Genomic DNA, 25,359 nt, shown 5'->3' on the forward strand with positions numbered 1-25,359 from the left:
GTTTGTCTAATGAGGAATGCTTATTATGTATTATCTGATTGATTTCACAGCTTTTCTGCATGATGTTATGGTACAGCGGTTTCGGGACAATCCCAACAGCTCAGAATGCCTTTGACCTGCTGTCCTACTTGCTAACACCATTTGAACAGTTCATCTCAGATCCAGGAGAGGTAAGTTTGCTTGTTTCTCTCTATTGGAGTGCAGGGCTAAGGTCAATAGCCTTGAGTAATCATTTTGGTATCTTCTTGGATTAAATGTGTAAAAATATGTACTGTATTAAAACATGGTGATTGCTGTGCTGTGTATCTGCTCTGGAATGAAGAAGAACTTTCTCCGGAAACAAACGTCTATTGAATTAGTCTTTAAAAATCCAAGGCCAGATCTTTTTGGCTCTGCTATTAAATCAGAATGAAGACCTTTGCACCTGCTTCACAGAGAAGTAAAAGATTACATAGGGAGCAAGGCAGGGGAAAATCAAGCCCATAAGGTTTACTTCACCATAAGGGAAGGGCTAGAACTCAATTTCTGAAGGCAAATAAAATATCTTAGATTCTGCAGTAGCTGATGGAGGCTCACAAGACTCACCAGAACAGTTTACCAACTCAATTCCAGCCCTCGTTTAGAAACATAGCGGGCCAGAATCTGGCCTCGGTTATACCCATGCGTCCCCACTGGAGAAGATGAATGTAACCTATGTAATTTCATTAGAAATGTGTTTTAAATCATTAGCCTCATGATAAATAAAAGTAATTCTCCTGATTATTTTTTAGAGCATTTTAGGCTGTGTTTACATTAGAAAAATTTGCATTGGCAAAACTATATCTATGAAACCTCCCCAGTGCAAACTCCTAGCGTGTGACACCACTGTAATGCGGGATTTACACCAGTGTGACTTAATCTGGTGAGTTACCAGTATAATTACATTGGTGTAAATGTCTCTAATGTAGACAGAGCCTTAGGGTGTGTCTACACTGCAGTCAGAGATGTGATTGCAGCATGGGCTGGTATACTTGCACTAACTTTAGCTAGCATAGCTAAAGCACAGGCTAACAATGAGAGTATGTACCCAGGGTCCCTAGCGTGCTTGTACAGCCCATGCTGAAGTCCATGCCAGTGCATCTTTGCTGATATATTTAGCCATGCTAGCTATACCAAAGCTAGCCCAGGCATGTCGACTTGTGCTACAGCCAATTGCCATATAGTCACCTCCGTATGGGGCTACAATGATCAGCACCTTTGAAAATCAGGCAAAAATATTTACCATGTGGGTGTTCAGAGTCATGGTGCATAACTTTTCTAGTAGTAGCTGTGCAATGCATATAGGGGATCTGACTGCTTATATCAGGTGCTTAAAGTACAGTGGAGACTGCTTTCGGTGTTCCCTGAACAGTGTTTGTGAACTTGGATATTACCTGGCCTTTCGTTTGTTATAGACAAGTGCTTTTTATATGACTTTTTCTCAGTTGGATTCATTGTGCATAATCAAAACTCCTCCTGCAGCAGGAGGCACTTAAATTATCTGCATGTTATTTGCAGTGTAATTTGTCAATCACAACTTAATTGTTCAGCCCAGAAATGTCCTGACTTACGTGACTTTAAGTAAAAGTAAACATAAAGCAGGTTGAGTATGGAGGAGTGTGATTCTCAGAATGCAGCACAATGAGACGACAAGTCTGAAAGTACATTCGCCTGCAAAAAAGCCCAGCACTCCTCTCCAATTTTTGAATAGAAACATTTGGTAGACATACCTGGTCTGTTAAATATGTGTACATAGAGATTTCACTCCGTTTAATAAAATCACTAAAAATGACATAGGTAGTGTAATGATGCTTACTCTGTAATATGGTAACATCCTGTTACATAGAAAGATCTGATTACTATATTCCCATATAATGTCTCTCTAACAAAAGCTAACTATTGCAGTGGTTGTTTTGTTTCTGGTATTTACATGGCAAGAATTTGTAAACCTATTAAAACTTCCTAAATAAATAGTTTAAAAAAATACTACAAGTTTGCATACGCACAGATGTTCATGCATATCATTGGTTATTATTTATTACAACACCATTCCCTTGCAAAAGAAAGCTTTAAAACAGTAAAGAGGAAACAATCTGCTAACGTTCAGGAAAGTGACTCTTCAGCATGGATCTCTTTAGCTGTACTTAATGAGCCAATTCTGTAAAAGCCTGGCTTTATTGAAGTCAGTAGGAGTTCTGCCACTTGCTTCAGCGGGGCCAGGATTTCATCTCTGATCTTTTTGCACTTCCGTACTGGGCCAAATCCTGCAGTCCTTATTCAAGCAAAACTCCTGTAGAAGTTATTGGGAGTTTGGGATTTTGTTCCCATTATTGACTATCATATTGAGTGAAAGTCACCCCTGTGCAGAGGGCCAGCATGAGGCCTATGCACTACTTACTGCCAACTTAAGACCTGCAGATAGCACATCGTGCAAAGGCATGGATTTCGCTCATGGTGCTGTGAATAGACATAGCACTTTACATAACATGTAAAAAAACCCAAGGTTTCTGGATCATAGAGTTTATGCTAAAGAAACATGGCATTATAAAAAAACTTGTGAAATGAATACCAGGAACAATAAGTAGAGTTTCTCACATGTTCCCTTATGTCCTATCCCTTAATCGCTCTGTGAGTTGTTGTCATTTCTGTTGTTTCACAGGACCTGACCAGAGTTGGAAGCATTGCGATGTTATATTTCCTGCTGTCCTTAGTTTCGATAGGATTGTTACTCATAGGAACTCTGGTAAGCGACCGTATGAGAAATCCAATGTTCTTATTGAACAGTGCTAAATGGATTCACACCCTCTTGCAGTGTGTTCTTACAGGGTGTCTCATTTACTCTGAGTTGTTTGATTTCAAAATAATACCTTTGGGCTATTTCCACAAATTACTGCACACTTTATGTAGCAAAAGTGTGGAGTGCACTTTCCCCTGTTCGGTTTCCTTGATGAATGGTGATTCATCAGATCCCTTTATTTCCTCCACGCGCAGGTGGAGAATGTATTCTTACATTGAACAGGAGGGTGGAGTCCAGCAAAAGAAGGATCTAATCTTACTTCCTTAGCAGTCAATTGCAAAGCACCCATTAACTGCAGTGGCAACGGGAGCTGTCCCATAGCACTGAAGAAATTTGGGGCTGTATGCACCTATATATGTAAGTCAAGGCCCTACCTACTTAGTAAGATCAATCACGTCCCTACCGTTAACGTTCTGTTAGCTCTCAGTCAGCTGGGAATAGAGGGAGAGCACCCTGCCCGTCTCCACTGATGGTGTAGCTGGCATGAAAGCATGCGCTGCCTGAAAAATCTAGGAAGAAGTCTTTGTGATTCAGGGGACTCCAGTCACACACCGCAGGGTGCCAAGGCCCTAGTATATTTTTATATTGGAGATAGGGAATGAAATTCTTGAAAATAGCATTTACAAATATGGAAATGCTGATAGACTATGATCTTGTGCCCTTTCTGTAATATACCTTCTGACTGCCCAGGAGGTAACAACAGTTAACATGCATGTGGTGTGCGTGAGTAAGCATTGTAATGCAGTGTATACCATCGTTAAGTTCACTTTGGGACAATATACTGCTGAAGGGTTCTGCTTAATGTATCAGACTGAATGTGCTTTTTAAAAGCATGCAGAAAGCACAGTAAATTAGTGTTAATACCTCCATTATTCTGATCACTAGTGTGGGCAGTGAGGTTAGCCTGGCTGTGTAATTTTCTACTTTTTTGATGCCGCTGTTCTTTAGCCAGGTGTATTGTGTGATCAAATAATAAACTTCTGACGAGTGGTGCAATTGCACTTATTAAAGTACAAGAATTGGACTTTTCATCTTCTCTATGAACTGTGTGAAGTTAAGGCAGTTTTACAGGGAAACACTCCAAGCTGCATTATGAGGTAAATCAGAATAACGGGGGTGCGATTTCCCTAGGGAAATGTATCTAACCCGTTTGTAGGTGTGTTAGAACGTTATGGGGCGCCTTTATAGTCAAGTCATTTATATCACATGAGTTAACTCTAAGTAAAAGTTCACTATGCGCAAAAATTCTGATCTCATTTTTACTGCTGTAAATCAGGAATAACTCCATTTAAGCTTAGAGTTACTCCTGATTTACACCTGTGTGAAGGAGAGCAGAAGTTGGCCCAATGCAGTCACTGTAATGTGTTGAAGTAGTCTGGGACTTCTGTGTAACAAAGCAATTTCAAAACAGAGTCTTCTGGTTTACTATAAACTAGATGGGAATCCTACAAGTCGGCTGTGAATAATGGGCAGTGCAGGGTTACTGCACTGGGCTGAATTTCACTGTTTGCTCAGAGTACTCCACAAACACAGACAAGTCACAATGCAACTCCTTCTCATGCCAGGTCATACGGGTTTTACAGTTTGAACAAATCTGCTGTTACAGGCATTTGCAGAACAGCATCATGGAAATAAAAAGCTTACTTACCAAGAAATGGGAAAATAATGCGAACAGTGGAGCTTGGCAGTGTTCCTAGAACCCCAGCTTGTAGGAGAATGACAGTTTTATCAATCGGTTTTTCTCTATCTCCCCCCAGTCTCCTCTCAAACGAGGCTCTTCCGATTGCGTTTTCTGGTTCTTTAACCATGATCTCTGCCTAGAAGGGATTTGCATAGGACGAAGGCTAGAAGGCGATGTTTTCCAGACAGAGAAGTGCATTTATGATGAGATTAGTTTTGACCAAAGAAAGAATCCTGCATACTGTTCTCCCAAGAAAGACAGAAAGGGAGAGTGTGATGATCTTTAAAATTCTGGGGCCTGATCCATCCCTGCACTGATGCTAGTGTCAAAGTCACAGACAGAGGGGAGGCAACTTATGCATCCCCTATTCAGGGACTGCCCTAATTTATGCCCCTGCTTCACTGGCATAGGCAAGGGGGTCATATTGCCCAAGTCCAGGTCTGCCCCAACATGCCTCCTCTTGCCCTTAGTCCAACCTTCCCACCTCCAGCCCACGCTTGCCCTAGAGTACCCCCTGTTTGCAGTGGAGGCAACGAAGATCTGGCAAAGCTGACTGTGCACCTGGCGTACAGGGTCCCTGCACTGGGGGTATTCCCAGAAGAGTGCACCTCATGTCTGCCCTGTGGCCTCTTTATAGTAGCACCTCTATAGCGCAACAGCAAATTGGGCACCTAGATTCTCCTGAAGCAAGGTTTATTCAGCTCTTCCTTCTCTGCAAGATGGTACATAAACTGAGTGCAGGCCCTTGCGCGTGGGGGGTATCTTACAAATTACACCTTCAAAACTGAGGTCCTGTCTGCTCTGTGTGCACATTAAAGATTGCCTGAAATCCAGAGCCCAGCTCATCCCTATGGAATATTAGAGTTCATAACTCCAGAAAACGTGTCTTTATTCATTGCGTAAGTTATGACGCCCTTTCCTGGGAATCCTGGCTGTGATGCAACGTTACTGAACACAGTGATTCTCAACTGTGGACGTGGACCAGCTCTAGCCTAATGAGTCGTGACTGGGGCTTTTGTAAGTGGTGCAGTAGGCTTCCCTCACTCCCTGAGGACTAGATTGTGCCCTGATACTCACCCCTGCAGAAAAGCCTCTAGAACTTAAAACCAGGGTTACGATTTTCCAAACTGACTTGATGAATTTATCGTTTATTAATTTAGTTAAAGTTCTATTAATTTTAAATGTCATGTAATTTCCTCCAGTCTCTTCATGATCCTTATTCCCCACATGCCTTTTCAGCCTAGAGGAAAGCGCCTTTGTTTCGAAAGCAAGTTCTTGTGTTCCTTTGGGTTTCCAACCCATTGAACCACTGACAAACTCACCCCTACCTGCTTGGTCAGCTCTGCACAGGAGCCCATCCTGCTTAAGAGTTGCCTAGGCCTTGAGCAGGGCCCTCTGCAGAGGTGATTTACAGATGCATGCACACACACTGCCTCTGTGCAGTGACTGGGCACGCTCATGTTTCCTGTGGTGCCTGCAGCATGCGGACGGCTCCATACAAGTGCCCTGGCAGAGACATCCCAGAGGGGGCAGCGGGACAGGTATGCAGCAGAGAGCAACTGAAAAGTTGTAGCGGTGAGTGGTTTGGGGGACTCAGAGAGGAATTTTGCCTTCCTGAGTTGGGCTGGCTCCACATCACCTCCAACATGGGTTTAAGGCACAGCGGAGAGCCCTTAGTGTTAAGCTTGTGACCGTGGAGTTTAGGCTGCTCGTTGGCATATGGAGGGCCCCAGCTCCACAAGTGGGTTAGAGCATGCGCAGTGGCATCAGAGGTGACAGGCACTGGCTGGTACACAGGTACTGTTGTCCAAAGCAGTCCAGAGCCTCTGGTTTAACAGGCTGTGTGACGGGGGCTCAGTCACCACGCTGGTGTCCCCTGCTGGCCGTCTTGGGGATTAGTGTACACCCTCTTCCAATGGTGCTTCTCTTGCTGTCACGTCTGCCCTCTGACCCGTATCACTCCAGGGCGTCCTCTTCATGACACAGCCCTCCAGCTGTGTCACCATCTCGGCTTTCCCCTTGTGGGGTTTAGAACAACTGTCCAGCCACTTCCCCAATGATGAGTGGGGGGACCAGGACTGCCCGCTACTCTGGGTCCCGACCCAGGGTCCCTGTAGATGGCAGCCATGTGTTGCGTCCCCTCCAACTTCTCAGTACATTTTCCTGGGCCACTTCTCTACAGCCCCAGCACCTTCTTTACCTCATGGCCTCAGCATGTCAGTCCTAGCAGTCAGCCAGGAGTTCCGTCTCACTCCCCTGTTTCCTGCCAGCACTGCTCTGTCCATGGTGGTAGCTTCCATCCACCTGCTAGGAAGCAGTCCTCCCTCCTTACGCTCCAGGCAGTGATTGACCCTGCTCTGCCCTGTGCTTCTTCTTATATGGGCCTGCTGGGCCCAGATTGACTGCCCCAAACAGCTCTCTCCTATTGGCTGCTTCCCGCACAGCCTCCCTAGGGATCTACTAACCCCCTACATGCCAGTGTGGGGCAGATGCCCCATCACACACCCTTACCCTCAAGTCTGCAACCCTTGGGGGTAGGGATGCCTCTTGCCCTGCACCTGCTAAGCTGCACCCGCAGGTTGTCCCTCTCTTGCTCTACTCCCCGCAAGAGGAAACAGATATTTTCCTTCTCTTCTTTAGCCTACCGTGCCTGGTTCTTCTGGAACTCTGAGTTCCTCTCCGTTATTTGCAGGGCCTCCTTGGATCTCTGCAGAGAGTGCTCGGTAGCTACCAGTCTCCCCTATAGCTCTTTTTACCTGCCTCGCAGATCCCCAAGCACCCACTCCTCCAGGGTCTGAGACCCTACCACAGCCTGTTCTGCTTCAGTGCAGTTCCCTTATCTGTTTGGGCCCTTTCTGGCCCAGTCATCTTATCCACTTCCTCCTTATCCCGCCTTGCTGAGTGTGGGAGATGACTCCCTGCCAAGGACACATGGGGATGGGCGGAAGGGGGCTGCAGGGACACATGGGGACAGGGCAGATATGCCTGACTGATTGGAAGAGGCTAGGGGTCAGCCAGGATCTGCATGAGTGAGGCTCCCCAACTCCCTAGCAATCGCTCCCCTCAAAAATGCTACTGTTCTTCAAGTGCTTGCTCATGTCCATTCCATATTAGGTATGTGTGTGCTTGCCACGTGCACCAGTGCCAGAAGTTTTTCCCTCAGCAGTATCCGTAGGGAACCGACTCTGGTGCCATCTGGAGAGGCGCCCCCATGGCGCGGTATAAGGGACACCGCCGGCTCCCCCCACCCTCAGTTCCTTCTTGCTGCGCTGATGGTGCTGGAATGTCCGCTGCTTTGGGTAGCGCTGTTCCATTCTTTGTTCTTATGAATTTTGAAAACCTGTAATATAGTTTGTAGTTAATTAGTTACCCTTAGTAGTAGTTCTCAAACACTTCATTAGTCCTCAAACACCTCATTAGTCCTGAACGGGACTCAGTCAGGGGATGGGGCATGCCCTGGTCCCCAGGCTTTAAGCCCTGTGATCGCTGCAAACGGCCTATGTCCACCAGCGATCCACATACCAGCTGCCCATCTTCAAGTTCTTTAAACCTAGGATGAAGAAGGAGCGCGATATCTGTCTGAAAGCGCTCCTAATGGAGTCGGCACTCACTCCGGCACCAGAGCAGCGGTCCGACTCCGCACCGAGCACTGCGGCCTCTGTACGCAGTGCTCCGCAAGCACCTTCCACGAACCGGCACTGGTCGCCCTCCACGACTCCGGTCAAGAAGCTAAAAAAGACTGTGAGGATCTCCTACCTCCCATAAGAGAAAGGAGAGGGCAGGGGGCAAGCCATGACCTATGCTGGGCAGCTCAACGCTCCCTTCGGGAAGTCAAGCCCCAGCTCACGTTGAGCAGTGCAGCCCATCCCATGCCTTGCCTGCGACTCCAGATAGCGGTGTGGGCTCCTGCCAGCTTCAGGTGCCGTTGATGCCCGAAGCCCTTCAAGCAGTTCAGGAGATCCTGATGCTCCCAATGCCACCCACACCAGCTCCAGCAGTATCCCGGTCTGGGGGAAAACCCGCTTTGGGACCTATGCGTGTGTCCCCGCCTCAGCAGCACCGTTCCTCATCGAGAGGGGCGTCCCACCATCGTTCACCTGCCCGCAGCCACCACACCTCAGGACTAGAGAGGCAGGCTCAGCAGGGTCACCAGTTGAGATGTACCTCGCCGGTAGATTGGCACAGACCCTCTGAGACACGCACCACCCGGCAAGAACTCCCGGACTGTCCCCGACTGTCTCCAGGGGCCCGGTACCGATCACGAGACTGATCAAGGATCAGAGATTGCAGATTGCCAGGCCATCATCGTTCGTCTCCAAGCAGTAGGTTGCTCTACTCAGGAAGATCTTCCTGACAACCGGCCCATATTAGCTCCCGATCCCATTGGACATCCCAGTACCATTTGAGTAGCATGAGGCATGGATTGCTGGGTGTCCGATGCAGATCTACCAAAAGCCATGGGTCCTCGAGATCCCGAACAAGACGCCCATCTCACTCAGACAGGTTGGCTTCGGGACGCAGAGACCGGCACCGGTTGGACAAGAGCCACCGCTCCGCCCAGTCCTGGTCTCTCAGTACTGACTACTCTGTTTATACCTCCATCTTGGAGCGAGGTTCCCTGCCCACGGGACAAGCCCTGATAACCTGCAGGGCTGCCTAGATCATCAACATTGAAACCTGTCTCATGGCCCCAGGCGGAGTGGCCAGTGCCATGGTACCCGTGGAACCCGTCGGGGTTTGCCCAGCCTTCCCAGGCTGCCTGCTCGGTGTTGGGAGCCTCCGAGAGGCCAGAGGTATCCCATCCCCCTCCGGTGCTCAAGCCTTTGGGTGGGAAGACCGCACAGGTCCAGGGGGACCCAGGAGAGCAAGCTGCTGGACCACCAATGGAAACGGAGGTTCTTGTGGCACCAGCATTGTCCTTGTTGTCGCCACACAAGGCTATCATGGGGCCCCCTCACCCAGTTCCTCAGGATGACACCCAAGGTGCACCAGGAACTTTTGAAGAGGGTCACTTCCAACCTGAGGCTTCTGGAAGAGCACTTGGACTCTCTGTTTGATGTCCTCAGCTCCTGCCAGGGTGGCCCTACCCCTTCATGAAGGGGTTTCCAAAATCACTAATGCTGTGTGGCAGTCCCCCTCTTGGGTTGGGGTGCTTACATGGGCAATCGCATGGCACAAGGCTTCTGGACTCTGTGGGAATCCAGAATGCATATCAGTGCACTAAAACTCCAGGCAGTCTGTTGAGCCTGTGACACCTTCCTCCCACTCATCCAATCCAGATGTTGGATAATATGACAGTGATATTTTATATAAGCAGGGGGAGCGAGGTTTCTCCCTCTGTGCATAGAAGCAGTCACCCTCTAGAACTGGTGCATTAGCCATCACATAACCCTGTCAGCAGTGTATTTACCAGGGGTGCAAAACTCCCCAGCGGACTGCCTGAGCAGGTACGAGTAGGTCTCATTATGACCCCACCTTACATTCATACCTAAAGTAGTTTCCAGGTTTCGTATGATAATCCACTTACAAATATTTTATTCCAAAACCCCATGTCTCGCATGTGGAGAGACAGCTGCATTCTCTAGAGGTCTGAAGGGCTTTGGCCTTTGCAACTGCAAAGAACAACGGGTGTTTGAAAGGCACCTAAACTGTTCGTTTCCATAACAAGAGCCCAAGGGGTCAAGCTATATCGATGCAGAGACTTTCAAAATGAATCTCAGATTTACTATCCTTTTGTAACCAACTAGCTCGTATTCCTCCTCCCTAGAGAGAGAGGGCTTATTCCACTAGGGGACTAGCGCCTTCTGCTGCATCACTGAGAGATGGTATCCTCTCAGAGACATGTAGGGCAGCTATTTGGAGCTCTTTGCATACCTTCACGAGACGTTATGGTCTGGTCCATTTGTCAGCTGCGCAGGCAGCTTCGGGGACAGCAGTACTACAGTCAACTATCACTTCTGCATCCCTGCACCCACCTGCTGCCTGACTACCGCTCGTTAATCTCCCATGTGTGGAATACGGACAGGGGCCGTCACTTGAAGAAGAAATGGAGGTGACTTGCCTGTAATTGGAGATTCTTTGAGATGTGTTGTCCCTCTGTGTTCCACTACCTGTCCTCCATCCCCTCTGCTGCGGGCTGTTTGAACTGCAGTAAGACTGGGGGAACTGGAGAGGCATGGATGCCCATTCCCTTTCAGTATTTGTAACCCAAACCAGCCCAACCACCTTTTATGCTCTCTGTTTGGCATGTGTGGGCCAGTGGACAGTCCTTGCAAAAAATTCCAGACTCCGGTGCATGGTGCACATGTGTATCCCATGTATCTTGAAGAACCTCCAGTTACAGGTAAGTAACCTCCATTTCTGGGTACATACAAACTCCAGCTCCATCACCGGTCATCAGCTGGATGTCAAGTTACAAACATTATCACTATCAAAACAAAATCCCATTGGCTGATCTTGTTGGGTGTCATATATACAATATATTCCTGAGGTTTGGGGGAAGATTTCACTTGGTCTCTCCATTCCACCTTCTTTGCCCTTCTCTCCCCTATGATGATCTCTTTGGGTCAGGTTAGTAGCTGATACAACCCCTTGCTATGCTGAGTACAAAGGAACCATCTGGCAGATAAACTTCTTAGGCTTGAATAAAGACTGGGAGTGGTTGGGTCATTACAAAATCTAATTTCCCCGTACTGTTACTCACACCTTCTTGTCAACTGTTTGAAATGGGCCACTCTCATTACCACTACAAAAGTGATTTTTCCTCTCTTGGTATCCTACTGTTAATTGAATTGTCTCGTTAGACTGACCTCCCACTTGGTAAGGCAACTCCCATCCTTTCATGTGCTCTGTATTTTCCACTCCACGGGTGTGATGAAGTGGGTTCTAGCCCACGAAAGCTTATGCCCAAATAAATTTGTTAGTCTCTAAGGTGCCACAAAGACTCCTCGTTGGTTTTTCTTGGAGGGAGACTGTGCACCAACTCCACAAGATCCCCAGAGGGGGGCAGCCAGAGAAGGGAAGTGTTCACATGACAGGCGCATATGTTCTAGACTGTGACAGCGTGCATAACAGCCTCCAACTGTCCTTGATTAGGAAGGGCTGAAGTCATCTCCCCTCAGTCCCTGTGCCAAAGTGAATCTGCCCCTTTCTGTCTCCCCCCGCCCACTTTTCTGCCTAAGGCTGGAGCATTTTTGATCAATATACTCAGTGTACAGCAGACCCCCCTACCCCGCCATAACAATTTGGGCTGTCATTCAATTGAGAGAGGAAGGAGGATCTGTTGGTTAAAGTGCTAACCTAGGACTTTGGAAATAATAACGAGTTCATGCGTCAAGCCAAGCTTCAAAGGGCACTGTCGATTCATATTTGGCCCAAAGTTTTTCTAAAACATAAGGCCAATAGAAATGTTTCCATACTTTTTCTTTTAAATAATTGCCATGTAAACAGATATGTGTAAACAGATGCCCGTTCCCTTTCAGTGTTTGTAACCCAAACATTGCAGTGCAGTGCTAGTGTGTGTGAACCTAACATTGAAGCTGTCTATAAGCAAAAGTGAAAACTTGTTTCATTAATTTTCATTGTTCAAGCTCAGAGAAATGCCAAAAGTAAATGACAAGTATGTCTAGTGACAAGAAAATTGGCTTTTAAAATCCTTTCTGAGTTAATATTCTAGGTCGTTGTTTATAATGTAAGGAAAGAAACTTGATTTTTTGACAGTGCACGACTTTCACATTTGACAGTGTCCCTTTAAAATAAAGAAAACCAAGAAAGGCTTCATCCTGCAAGATGCTGAGTGCTTTCAGACGCCCACTGGACTCAAAAGGAGTCGAGGGCACTCAGCATGCGAAAGGAGGAGTGCAGCACTTTGCAGGACCTAACCCCAAATGAGTTTGAGATGGAGTTAGATTGTTCCTAGCCCTGTGCAGTAGAGACCGGCTCAGCCCAAGACCCAGATCCAAACATCTCAGGACTTTGGCAAAGTTCAGATCTGATCTCAGACTTTGCCACTAGGGCCTGTTGCTAATTGGAAATAAATCCAACCTAATGTTCCCAAACAATATAATCTGCCACAGCATCTGTGTAAACCAGTGTGGCTGGGATTTTCAGAGGGGCCTAACTTCCACTGAAAGTCAGTACGCTGGGGGAACGAAGCAGTAGGCTTAATTTAGGAGCAATGAAGTTTCATTAACAAAACATATTAGCAATAATTGGTGCCTGTGCATTAGTCAGTATCGCTCAGAGAAATGGGCTTAATGCAAGAATTATGGGTGAAATTCTATGATCTGTGCTATGCAGGAGATCAGATTAGGTGATCATAATGGTCCTATGGTACAGTCGTCTTTAAATTTGCGCCATTCTCGATCCTTCCTTTTACTATAGACATTTAATTTAAGATATTTATTTCACATAATTTAACAGAATTTATTATACAGCTTGTCTTGTTTAAATCAGATTATTAGATTGCAGAAGAGGTTTCTATCACTGAACTGAAAATGGATGCAGGCCATTATGAAGCGCTTAACGGCCATCAGAAACCGTTGTAAAATGGGGGTTTCATGAAAAACAAATGTGAGTTTGGATATGAATTTGGGATACGGTGCCAGATCATCGGAGATTAAGGTTTAGGAAACTGGTATTTACTTGTTTTAAACCCAACCAAATCCCAGATGGACAGCATCTAAATCAGGGAAGGTCATAATCTGTAGATTAACAGAGTTTTGTTAACACAGTGAAAGTTGATCAATTAAACAAAGGGACAGTGATTTCACATTGGCATGTATGTAATAGTCACAAGCATAGAATACTTCCACTGTGTTCCAGAGCGAAGCCTGATGGGCTACAGGGAACACTCTGTGCCTGGAAGCAGAATTAGAATAGGAAAAGGTGTATTCTTGTGATCTGTACAGGAAAGTTCCTCTTGTATGGAACTCTCCTGTTCTCTTTAATGCAATTCAATTTTGCTGGGGCATAATGAATGATATTATTGCTCAAAAGGTGTATCTATCTTTAGATTTACAGAAAATCTGGAAATACATAGATAGTTTTAAAACTGTTTTTGTTTCCTCCAGATTTGGTATCTTGTGAAAACCCATCCGGATCCCCCCTTTCCCCTACCAGAGGACAGGCGTCAGTCTGTGAGCCGCCAGCCTTCATTCACGTACTCAGAGTGGACAGAGGATAAAAATGAGGATGATTTTCTAGATTTGGATCCAGTGCCAGAGACGCCGGTCTTTGACTGCGTGATGGATATTAAAGCAGAGACGGATCCAGCGACTCTGACAGTTAAATCAGTGGGATTGCAAGAAAGGTAGGATAGTTCTGATGGAGAGCAAGGCATTTGGCACAAGTTGTATAGAGTTTAGACGTTCTGAATGGACCAAATTGGTAGTTTCACTGTATGAAATTAATGTATTTTGTTTTAAAACATCAGTTCTAGACTGAATGGCTATTTAATTTGCTCTTTGTTTCTAGGACAGTCACAACTATGAGATATATAGTGACTTTTGTTTTATCATTATTAACTTTCAGTACAAGTGTTACCAAATCTCATTCATAATCTGTGTTTGTTGCCTTTAGAAAACCTATTTGTATTTGGTCAGCCTCTTATTTTTGTCTGTATGTTTATTTTGTTTAGATTCTGAAAATGGTAACTGTATATTATAAAATCTCTTTGATCCTGATATAAGACTCTCTGTCATCTTTTCTACTGAACGGCTCTCCCATACTTTATTTCTTCATTTATTTCTTCATTGTTGTTGGACTGGTCGTTTCCAAAAATAAATTGTCACACATCTGGCTACTCGTAGTAATTGTGTTATAAACGGGCCATTCCCCAAGTCAGTAACCTTCTTTGGATTGTAAACTAATAGACGCACTGTGGATTAATTTACTGCTTGCACCAGCTGGGGAAGTTGTGTTTCTGCTAGAGGGGATTCACTCCTGGGGAAGGGCAACTTTACAGTGGAAGGAAGGAGGATTATATGTCAGAATATCAGATATTCATGGCATAGATTTTTCTTTCTTTCGCCCATAGCTCTGTACTTCCGTCACACAAAAAATTCAGGCTGTGAGAGGCATTGTTTGGAAAGCACAGGTGTCCGACAAATATTTGGACTTCAGGATGTATAGTTGGGAGTCTGGAAGAGGTTTTTGAGCATTCAGTTGGCCTGAATTATGTCTGAGACTTTCATCCCCAGGATTATTTGTTTCATTCTGACAATCTAAAGACTAAGTGCATGTTTATGAGAGAAACAGGGCTGCCTTCACATACATTGAAATACATTCAGCACTTCTGTTCACTGCAGCTAAGGCTGAGATAAAGATCTTTTCCCCCTTTCTCTTCATCTCAGTGTGGGCCGCAGCCATCGGAAGCCTGAGTTTTATCAGTTTCTTCACTGCCCGTAACTCTTTCTCTTTCCTCCTTTTTCCTATCAATTGTGTCAGTCAAACAGAGGGATCCTGAGGATGGAAATCCCATCCAGGGGAGCTCTGCAAAACCCTGTTTGAGGGCCAAGATAGTGTGAATGAGAATAAGGTCATTTAATTATGCTACTGTAGTAAGCATCTCCCATCTTTATTCCCATGTTTCAGGCTTTGTCAGAGACACTAGCTAGTAGTTAATTCATTCATCTGAAGCTGAAAGCAGGATGCACACGATTTAAATCAGATAATTAAAGTGTGTCTGACCTAGTGAGTTTTCAGAGCTCCAGGAAGTTGCTAAATGATATACAAAATTGGGGTTAAATAAGTGGTTTCCGTCTAGCTGGGTTTAGAGTAGTTTTTGCTCTCGCAGTTTAATGATTTTGTTGCATTGTTTGTCGTGCATGCCATCAAACTCCTTATGTTGCTTTGCTCTGTAATGTGACATTCCAGTGACCTAGGGCATGACCCCTTATCTACCCAAATCAGTGATCCCTTTGCCATTTTTTACAGGAAGAGCAGGTTTAGGCTGTGAAATAACAACACGGTCACTTGTGCATTCTGCTGTCCCCAATTACTGTCCATACTTACTCGTAAACACATAGGTGCTGGAACTAGGGGTACTGAGGGTGCTGGCTTGAAGTGTTTTCCGTCATACACAGGGTTTACAGTTTGGTTCAGTGGCTCTTAGCATCCCCACTATACAAATTCTTACAGCATCTCTATATAAAAAGACTCATCGCTGCTCTTTTGTCAGGGGACACATAGCCAGTAAGGAGGATACGAACTATTCCAGTTTGTTAGAAGTCGCTAATGTCAATGTAGATTTTTGCGGCAATAATAAAACTGTCAGTTGGGAAGGAAGGAAGTGACTGACTGAAATCCTTTCACTAGGAGAAATATGTACAATTGGGATGTAAAATAACCTTTTATTCCCAACAGAAACATATCTTGGGAAGGCAAATCTCTATTTCAAATGTGGATTATACTGTAGCACGGAGCAAGGAAGTGTTTGTCAGTCTTAGTTTTTATGCTATTTTGTTGAATTATCTATCCACCCTTTCTCCCAACCGCTCAAAATATTTCCACCCCTTTCTTTTCCGAACCATTTATGCTGGAGAAAAGAACCCAAGTATCTAAGGGCATATGGCACTAAATGCTAGTTCTTGAGATGGGGAAGGAACTCTACCGAGTCACCTCCATCCCTGGAGGAATATTAATAATATGTTTGCATAGCATCTTCCCATCCTGAAAGAACCAAGTCACTTGAGCTGTCACAGCAATACAGCCACTTCTGGGGTGGAGTGTGACAGTTACTTCACAGTTCACAGCAATGCTGCACAATACTGTAGGATGGGAAGTGAAGAGAATACTGTTTCTATCTGAAACAGCAGAGGAGAATTTAATTAGGCAAAACATAAATGTATGAACTGGATTTGAGGAGGATATGAGTAAACATGCCAAACTCTTCTGAAAAGTGCCATTTAATACTCCATGACTGTAAGTGTTTAGGGCCTCAGTTTTGTGTCTCATCCAAGACCATTCCCCTCTGACTTTGTGTCATGGCTGCTGTCCTGACAGAGAGCTGGGCAAGACTTCTTTTGGAGACTATCAGCGCCATTCCTTAATTAGCCAAAGGGCAGTGATCCATGCAACTCCTTCTGCCCCTGTCTTCCTTGAGGCAGACAAATATACATACTTCCTGGGGCTAAGGCATCTGCCTCCATAGTAGCCCCAGACTCCGCCAAAGGAGAAAGCAAACATAAATCTGCTGTATAGTTGTACAAAGCCTTACAACTAGGTCCTAGCAATCAGCCTGTTGTATTATTTTTAACACCGATTCAGTGGTGGCATTTGGATTTTACTGTTGAATGTTACGTGTGAACTTGGCAGAAATTTGTGAAGCCTTTTAAAACTGAACAGATACTAATCTAAAATCAATCAGCAATCATAAATTCAGGGGACGTGATAAAGCTTATCTCTCAGTATCACTACATCTACAAGCAATTTCATTTTGGCTCTATCATTCTGTTACTTGAATAACCTGTATAAATTAGTCATTTCTACACTCATGGCACTCATTTTTATCATTACTGTTAACCTGCTGGGACTTGAGGTTGTTTCCCCTTGTAGGGGTTGTTGATATTTTAATGGAGAGAAAAGCTCTTCAAGCAGAAAGATGATCCATTTTAATGGATCAGATTTTCCTACCCGAACTCACGTTGAATAACAGGTTATCCTTCCTGCTGTTCCACTGAAATAAAGTGGTTTAATGATAAAGTGGAATTCAACATGAGTAACGAGTCAGAATCTGGCCTAAAGAAAACTATGGCCGAAATTTTCAATATTGTACCTAAAGCTAGATAGCTCGCTACATATTTAGGTACCTAAATAAATGTGATGTGATTTGCAGAGGTACTGCAGCTTCCCTGGAATTTCCTGCTCCACATCTTTGAGAATGAAGTCACTTCTATTCAGGTGACTAAGTATTGGTAGAGGTGCCTAACTTTAGGCATTCGAATTTTGAAAATGTTGGCCTGGGTCTACCAATACCTTCACTCCACATCAGTGATAGCCTGACTAGTTGCTTGAGCTCTTGTCTACAACAGAAAAATTACCCTTTCCTGACCAGTGGGAGTCAGCAACAAATGCAGCGAACCAGTGCTGCACATTTGTCTATGCCTGCTACTAAACTGCCTTAGCACTGATTCAGCTGCGCCTATTGCTGATACCTGTTGTCAGCAACAAGTCAGTTGTTTCTATTCTAGACAAGCTCTGAGAGTTCCAAAATCTTCACTGCACCATCAAAAGCACCATTGTCTCAAGGAAAGCAGATAAAGGCCAAATGGGAAAACATGTTTTAATTAATGCAGAGTGTTTCACATAGCCTTCATAACTGATGTCTTCACTTGGGGCTGTGTTTTGCAGGAGAGGTTCAAATGTTTCACTCACACTGGACATGTGTACCCCAGGCTGTTCCGAGCAAGTCTTCGGCTATGTGATGTCACCAAGAGAACAATCAGCCCGAGAGTACCTACAAACGGCATCAAATATTCTTACTGCAGAGGAGCTACACAAGAAAGCATTAGATCCTTTCATACTCCAGACAGAGTTTTTTGTGAGTATTTTGACTTCTCAAGTAGAGAGAAGAGTTTGTGGTATCTGAAAAATGGGACATTGCCACCTCCTGTGACTCTCACGGGAATTTTCTATAAGTTCTTCTGGAAGACCAAAATAAATAAATACGCACTCCAGTTCCTTCAGTGAAGAGCTTTATTAAATCCCCAAATTTGTTACACTTGGAAATGACTGGATTAGAAGGCTTTCAGCTATCTTTTCATTTGCAGTCCTAGTCTTGGTAATGAAGATCTAGCTTTGTTTTCAGAAGCCTTTTTCTCACCATGTTACTTCTTAACAAAAATTTCACAGTTTCGCACTAGACTAAAGAAAAAGAGTCAAATTTGCTTTGGGTATAACTCTTGAATCCCAGAGGGTTACCCCAGGCATGACTTCAGCCTCGTATATCCACTTTACTGGTGGATACTCTGTACAGAGTTGCTCTTCTGAATTGTCTGAAAGTTATCCAGATGGGTGAAACATAGGGTGTTTGTCCCACTTAACAAATGCCACGGAGAATTTGCACTAACTATCCTTGTCATCCACTTAGAAAATGTTCATTAGATATTAGCTGCTTTTTCAGTTGACAGTATGAATCTGAAGTATCTTTCCCTGACTTCATGTATCCACTTTTATTTTTGGGGAGCGTTGTGACTCTGCTTTTGGTGGAAATACAAGCATCACATACAAGTAGAATTGGAGTTTTTGAGCAGCCTTGTGAAAAGACCGGCTACGTTTAATTGCAGTTAGCACAATGGCTTTTCAGTTTCTCTGCTCTTTATCCAAGCTTCTGTCCTAACTGCTCGATTCTCCACTGTCATGCAACTTGTCATTTGTACCTGGGCAAAGTGAGCGCAAAAGGATAGTATGAGTGTGAGTGAGTGGAGAATTCTGACTTAGCAGTGTATTATGCCCACTTTACATGAGTGAAAATGACTGTGCAGGATGCTAAGCAACAGAGAATCGGGCCCTTTGCTTCACCTGCACCCAACTTCTTGCCTCTTTTCATGCCAGGGTCTTTCAGAGCACGCAGGTAGGAACCGCCTAAGTTAATGCTGACCCAGTCTGCATTCTCTTAAGCATGGAATCCCAGCAAAGTGGCAGGAAGATGATGCCTTGCACAGCTGTTGTCCCCAGAGCCCACCTACTTCCTGACCTGACAGAGAATCCATGGAGGACCTTTTATGGAGCAGAGAAAGGAATGGAACAACACCTCAGAGTACTCCCTTTCTATTTCCCCACACCTGCAGCTGCTGGGCTTTCTTCCCTTTCAGAAGCACAGGCAGAGAAGACATTTTGGGGCACAGTTTCCAAACAGAAGGCCAGACCCTTGTGGTCCTTACTCATTTTTTACTCAGTTTTCCTTCAGTCCCACACTCCCTTTTGAGGAAGCACTGAGGAAAAGCTGATTAAAGACCTTAAGATTTGGCCATCAGAAAGGGCTCAAAAGCGATAGGCTAAAGAAAACAGGAGGCAGACAAAGCATCTGTCAAAGGAAAACCATCAAGCCAAATCCACTTTGTGATTCATCACTGATTCCTTGGTGGCTGTGAGTAATGTAATTAGTTATCACATTACTCAGGGGGAGGAGCACGGTTGTCACTACTGAGGCCAGGTCTTCACGTAGTTATACCCATACAAAAACTATGTGGGTAAGAAGTGTGATTATTTTTACCAGTATAGTTTATACCATTACAACCCTTGATGTGGATGTAATTATGCAGGTATGAAAGTGCCTTATACATAATATGATATAATGTCCTTATACCTTTCCCATATGGGAATAATCGGTATAAGCACCATAATATCAATGTAGCTATGTCTACATGAGAAGAGTGATATCTCTTTAACTATTCCGGTATAATTAAAGCAGTTCAACTTTTGTGTGTAGACAAATCCTGACTGTTTAAAAATGAAACATTTAATAATGGACAGTGCTGTTTTAGAGGAAAGTAGTTGTTGAGATGCATCTTTGCTGAGGAAGTGCCTGAGCTGGCTACTGTAGTCAAGCTGGGCAAGTCAAGAGTGAATTGTTGTAGCCCATGTGGCCTGCCCTATATTACAGGTTAGTAAAGTGATATTAAAGCTAGTCAAAAATGTACTTTATTTTCAGTGGGGCAAAAATAGAATTTTTTTCCATAAAATGTTTTGTCAAAAAAAGATTTATATGCAAAAATGATGACCAGCTCTGAATAATAAATAAACCCTGAACTTGTATGCCATGTGCTCTCAGTCTGCCTCTTACTCGCATGGCTAGAAATGTTCGAATTCATGGTGGAGAAAGCATCAAATTGTGTGTACGCTTTGAAGGGAAAGTCAAGAGCAATATCTGCTGGTCCGAGTGCTGAATGGCTTAGGGCTTGTCTTCCCATATAGCAGCGCAGCTTCAGCGCGTTAGCGAAGATGTTACTGTGCCGACAGGAGAGTTTCTTCCATTGGCGTCGTTAATCCAGCTCCCTGAGAGCTATCTACATGAGGTGTGAGGTCAGTATAACTACGTTGCTCCAGGCTGTGCATGTTTCATGCCCTGGAGTGACGTAGTTATGCCAATATAGCTCCGTAGTATAGACCTGGCTTTAGTTTTTACTCACGCAAGCAAATTCCCCTTGACTTCAGCAAGAGTTTACTGGAGTAGTGAGTGAGTAAAACCCGAGGAAGACCCTTTGGATTTTGCCCTAAACAGTACACCTGGAAAAGGTGGAAATTAGTCCCATGAAATGTTGGGGCTTAACAAACAATTTGTTTGCTCAGTGCTGTACGAGACACACAATGTGTACAGCTCTTGCCCCAAAGAGATTAGAATCTAGCCCAGAAAACAGAGGAGCACTGAGGAGACGAGAGGAATAAATAGCATGGGCTGGGAGTAGATTTGGAATTGCTATTCTTACTGTTCAGTTTTATCATTGTTTGTGGCCCTTCCTGTGGATATCTCAGATGGGGATATTCAGTGCAGAGATGGGGTGGAGGGTGTCATGATGAAACGGGAAGAGAACACTTCATTGATAATGGCTGCCATCTTGTCTGACACACCAGAGATAACATGGAAAAAATCATGAGGACTGGAAGGAGAGAAAGAAATGAATGAGATTGCGTAAATGGCATCATCAGCAAAGCAGAGGTGGATAGGAGTGGGGAATGGATGTAGTAAGAGACAAATGGTTGGTGTCAGCCAGAGTGGAATTTTACAGGGCCTTCAGAAGACAAGGACAAGACTCTTAAATTTTGTGCAGCATACAAGTGGTGGGAGCTAGTGAAAGGATTTGCTCAGTTGTGTGACCGTCAATCTGACTGGTAAGGAAGGTCACTTGAGCAGCTGCATTTTGAGTGAGTACTGTGGGCATCCTGGAGGCTAGAGAAAAGGAAGTGCTAGTAATAAAGGTGGGAGATAATCAGGATGAGGACAAGTGTGTCCTATTGGAACAGAAAAGGGATTTAATTCATTTTCCCATGTTTGAGGAAAATTGTTATCAACAATGATTTACAAGTTGTCAATTTTTCCTTTTATTTGACAGATTAAGAGAGTGTTGATTGTAATAGGGATTGGGGAGACAAAGTATGATTTTTTTTCAGTCTTTTTATAGCTAATTCTTGGATACATTATAAACAGAATTCTAGCTAATAAAACTGGCTGCAAGAAGAGACTCTGGGTCAATTGCATTACCAGTTCCAACTTGCTCATCTGTCCATCTGTCAGAGTAAACACCTCGACCTCTGCATTCAGTTCCCTATGGGACCCAATAGGAACTGATTTATGAGGGTTTTTTTTCAAAATTAAATTGAATAAAAGCATATAAAAATGTGGCCTTTCTGGTGTATTCTGGGACATCATCTCCCCAAAATCACTGATGGTAAGGGACAGGGAAAGCAAGGAAAACACATGGCTAATTGCAAAATAATTAGGTAAAGCAAAGATCAGCAAAACTGCATTTGCAAAATAGCATCAACCATGAAATATGACCTCCATTCTAGCAATGTATTTATTTTTTAGTTGGGTGCTTGCTAAGGTTGAAGATTACTAATGCTTTTTCCACCATGAATTTGAGTTAGAGGCAGGCTGAGAGCACCTGGAGTAGAAAACTCAGTGTTTAATTTTAACAGTCTTCTACCTTTTGTTTACCCACAGAACATATTAAACACAGAACCAGAACAAGCTCTGCCTTTGTGCCTCTATCCTGTTCTGAAGGGGAAAAATCAGGGTCTGAGGGGAGTTTAGTCTCTGTGGTCACATTCAGTCCTTGGTCTCTCACCTGAGAGTGCTTTACATGGCTGTGCATCCACTATGAATTGATCAACTAATTTCACATGCTGTAGCCCACTGAAGAGCAATCAATTGGCTCCTAATGAAACCAGCCTGAGCTCTGAGATTTCAGTCTGTAATATAGATGTGAAAGGCTCCATAACCCATTGCTAATTCTCTTGTTATTTCTCCCTGTGGCTGTTTCTGATAAAGAAGTAGCCCTGTTAAAGCTCATTTAAGAAATTACTATTGTTATGTAATATTTATATCATGGGTAGAGCCCAAAGACCCCACTGAGGATCAGGGCCGTGCCCGGAAGACCTCACCTTCTAAGGGCCAGTTAGTGACTTGGCCTGCACACCTGTGTAAGGGAGTAAGAACCTACCCCTGACAGCCCTCTGTGAGCTACCTGGACCTTGGGTTTAGTTGTGTAGGAGAGGTAGGTGCACACACAGTATCTCCTTACTGTCCCCCCTCCCAGAGAAGGTGGATGGGGAGGGGCAAAAACTGAGTGGTTCCTTGTTTCCACTCCCCATTCCCATACTACTGACTAGTGCAGGTGAGCTGTGATGGAGGGTGTTGTACTTTGCAGATGCAGGCCAGCAGCAAATTACTGACCCGGTTTTAACAAGGAGGAAGAAGGGGAGGGATTGTGACTCAGAGGGACGTGTCTGAAGTACGGTGCTTCCTGAGGTGCTGCAGCTTACGCACCATCCTTGGCTTACATTTATGCCTCAAGTCACAATACACTTCTAAGAATATTAGGAGCGGAAATAGCGCCATACTGTGTACCACTCACAGCATTAGTCATCCGGAACATTTTTTATATTCATGATTTCGAAAAAGAAAACCATTGACACAAAAAGGAAACCATCAGTCGTGCTTTGGTGGTAAATTGCTAGAACTACTATGCCATATGTCTCAATTGACTTAATCTCTGCTACTCCTCCACAGTCAAGACGTAATGGTTTTTTCCCCCTCGTGAATCTATTAATATAGTCTATTGTGCATCTTCCAACAGGAAATCCCAATGAACTTCGTTGATCCAAAGGAATATGATATTCCAGGATTAGTGCGGAAGAATCGCTACAAAACAATTCTCCCAAGTAAGTTCCAGACCTATTTTGTCATTCTGCAATTCGATGACGCAGTATTTAGAGAAGTCTCAGTATCCAGTATTTGCTTAGTTTCTTGCTTTTGGTGGAATGAATTTCACAAATCCTCTCCAGGATACTTCGGCTAGGCTAAAGCTAACATTGAGCAAGGGTAATGTTTTCAAGAGCATCCACGTCCCCTTTTCATTAGAGACTAAGGCCTGGGCGGGGGGATCGATCTAAGATACGCAACTTCAGCTACGAGAATAGCTGTAGCTGAAGTCGACGTATCTTAAATCGACTTAGAATCACTTACTTCGCGTCCTCGCAGTGCGGGATCGATGGCCACCACTCCCCTGTCGACTTCGCTTCCGCCTCTTGCTGTGGTGGAGTTCCGGAGTCGACGGCAGAGCGATCAGGGATCGATCTATCACGTCTACACTAGACGCGATAAATCGATCCCCGATAGATCGATCACTACCTGCCGATCTGGCGGGTAGTGTAGACGTGGCCTTAGGTGCTTAAGTCTTATTGAAAGCCAATGGGATGCAAGCTCCTAAATCACTTTTGAAAATAGGAATTAAGCTCCTAAATTACTTAGGTGCTTTTGAAAATGTTGCCCAAAATCTTGATGCTTTATTCAGGTTTTACTTCATTTCCTCTGGTAAACTCGTGTTTAAGGGCTAAATTCTGACGCCCTTTCTCATGCTGAGCAGTATTTTACTATCCAAGTGCTTCCTTTGAAGCCAGTGGGATTACTTGAGTCATAAGGTGCCATAAGTCATAAGGGCATTGGTCTAGTGCCCTTTAAAGTCAATGACAAGATTCCCACTTAAATCACTGTGTGCTGGATTGGGCCTAATGTGCTTAGCACTTCTCAGGATCAGGCCCCAAGTGAAAAATGAATAAGGGCCTCAGGATTTGGCCCAGTATCTTCAAGAAAATATAATACATCTTTTTTTTTAAATGTAAGGTTTTTTATTACTTATAGCAAAGAATGGAAATTTTGAGAAACATTTTGCTTGGGATTGATTTTACAGCCATTATCGTTTTCCCCTCTGTCACACTTAAAGATAGTTTGGAAAGTGATACAATTATAAGATGTCGTGTCTGAATATTAATGTTTTGACAGATCCTTCTCTTTTCTCTAAGCCATTGTCAGATAGATGCCGCCATCAAGTTCTGTTGCAGCTTTGTTAGGGAAGCCCAAATGGTTCAGAGTGCTAGTTAGGCTCAGATAAATAAGTATCCAGAAATTAGAATCTGATCAACTATGCAAATCACTTTAGTCTGCAAAACTGGAGTGGAAATCTGGCAAGAATAGGCTTTCTCCTGAAACCCCCAACTCTTAAACTTCCAGTCTGAGTCAGAAATCCCATATAGATACCCCTTCTGGGACCAGAAGTGTTAAAAACACTCAGCCAAACATTTCAGAACCTTCGTCCTAAAACATACTAACGGTTGGGTGCTTTATCATTTCTTTCAAACTTTACGTTAGTTTGGACATTACAGCGATGATTTTCAAAAATGACTAGTGAATCTGAGTGCCTCCATTTGGGAACCCAAATTGATATACCTTAAAGGAGCGTGATTTCTAAAGGGGGCTGTCCAGCACTTTTTTGAGGATTGGAGTTCTTTAACGTGTCTCAAGTTAAACACTCAAAAATGGAAGCACACAAAATTGCTAGCCACTTTTGAAAATCTTGTCCTATCACTTTTAATGAGGTTCCAGTTAGCTTTTCCCCTGTGCATTCAGTAAGTGCTTGGTCATTCCTCAGGCTAGTTCTCTTGATGCTAACTTCACCTCAGTCTTACAAAATCTGGTAATGCTCATTTCCTTTGCTGTGAGCCATCTAGATGGGAGGACTGGCTCCCACTCTAGACTGATGATAAATGTTAACAAGGAATTTATCCAGAGGAAATCAGACTTTTCCACTGACTGGAATAAAAATCAAGAATTTCAAAGTTTTGGGGAGTCTTTTTAAGGGGTGAG

General features: G+C 44.2%; 1 protein-coding gene across 1 annotated transcript in view; it reads left to right on the plus strand.

Moving 5' to 3' along the window:
- PTPN5 (protein tyrosine phosphatase non-receptor type 5) overlaps window positions 1-25,359 on the plus strand; it is an 89,030-nt gene that overhangs the window by 38,216 nt on the left and 25,455 nt on the right. Inside the window, exons 3-7 of the mRNA XM_073350621.2 lie at window positions 51-170; window positions 2,678-2,761; window positions 13,568-13,806; window positions 17,847-18,036; window positions 23,294-23,378. Coding sequence (XP_073206722.1) covers window positions 51-170; window positions 2,678-2,761; window positions 13,568-13,806; window positions 17,847-18,036; window positions 23,294-23,378 — 718 coding nt within the window. The remainder of the gene's footprint in view (window positions 1-50; window positions 171-2,677; window positions 2,762-13,567; window positions 13,807-17,846; window positions 18,037-23,293; window positions 23,379-25,359) is intronic.

This window comes from Lepidochelys kempii, chromosome 6 (assembly GCF_965140285.1).
Source record: "Lepidochelys kempii isolate rLepKem1 chromosome 6, rLepKem1.hap1, whole genome shotgun sequence".
Classification (NCBI taxonomy): Eukaryota; Metazoa; Chordata; order Testudines; family Cheloniidae; genus Lepidochelys; species Lepidochelys kempii.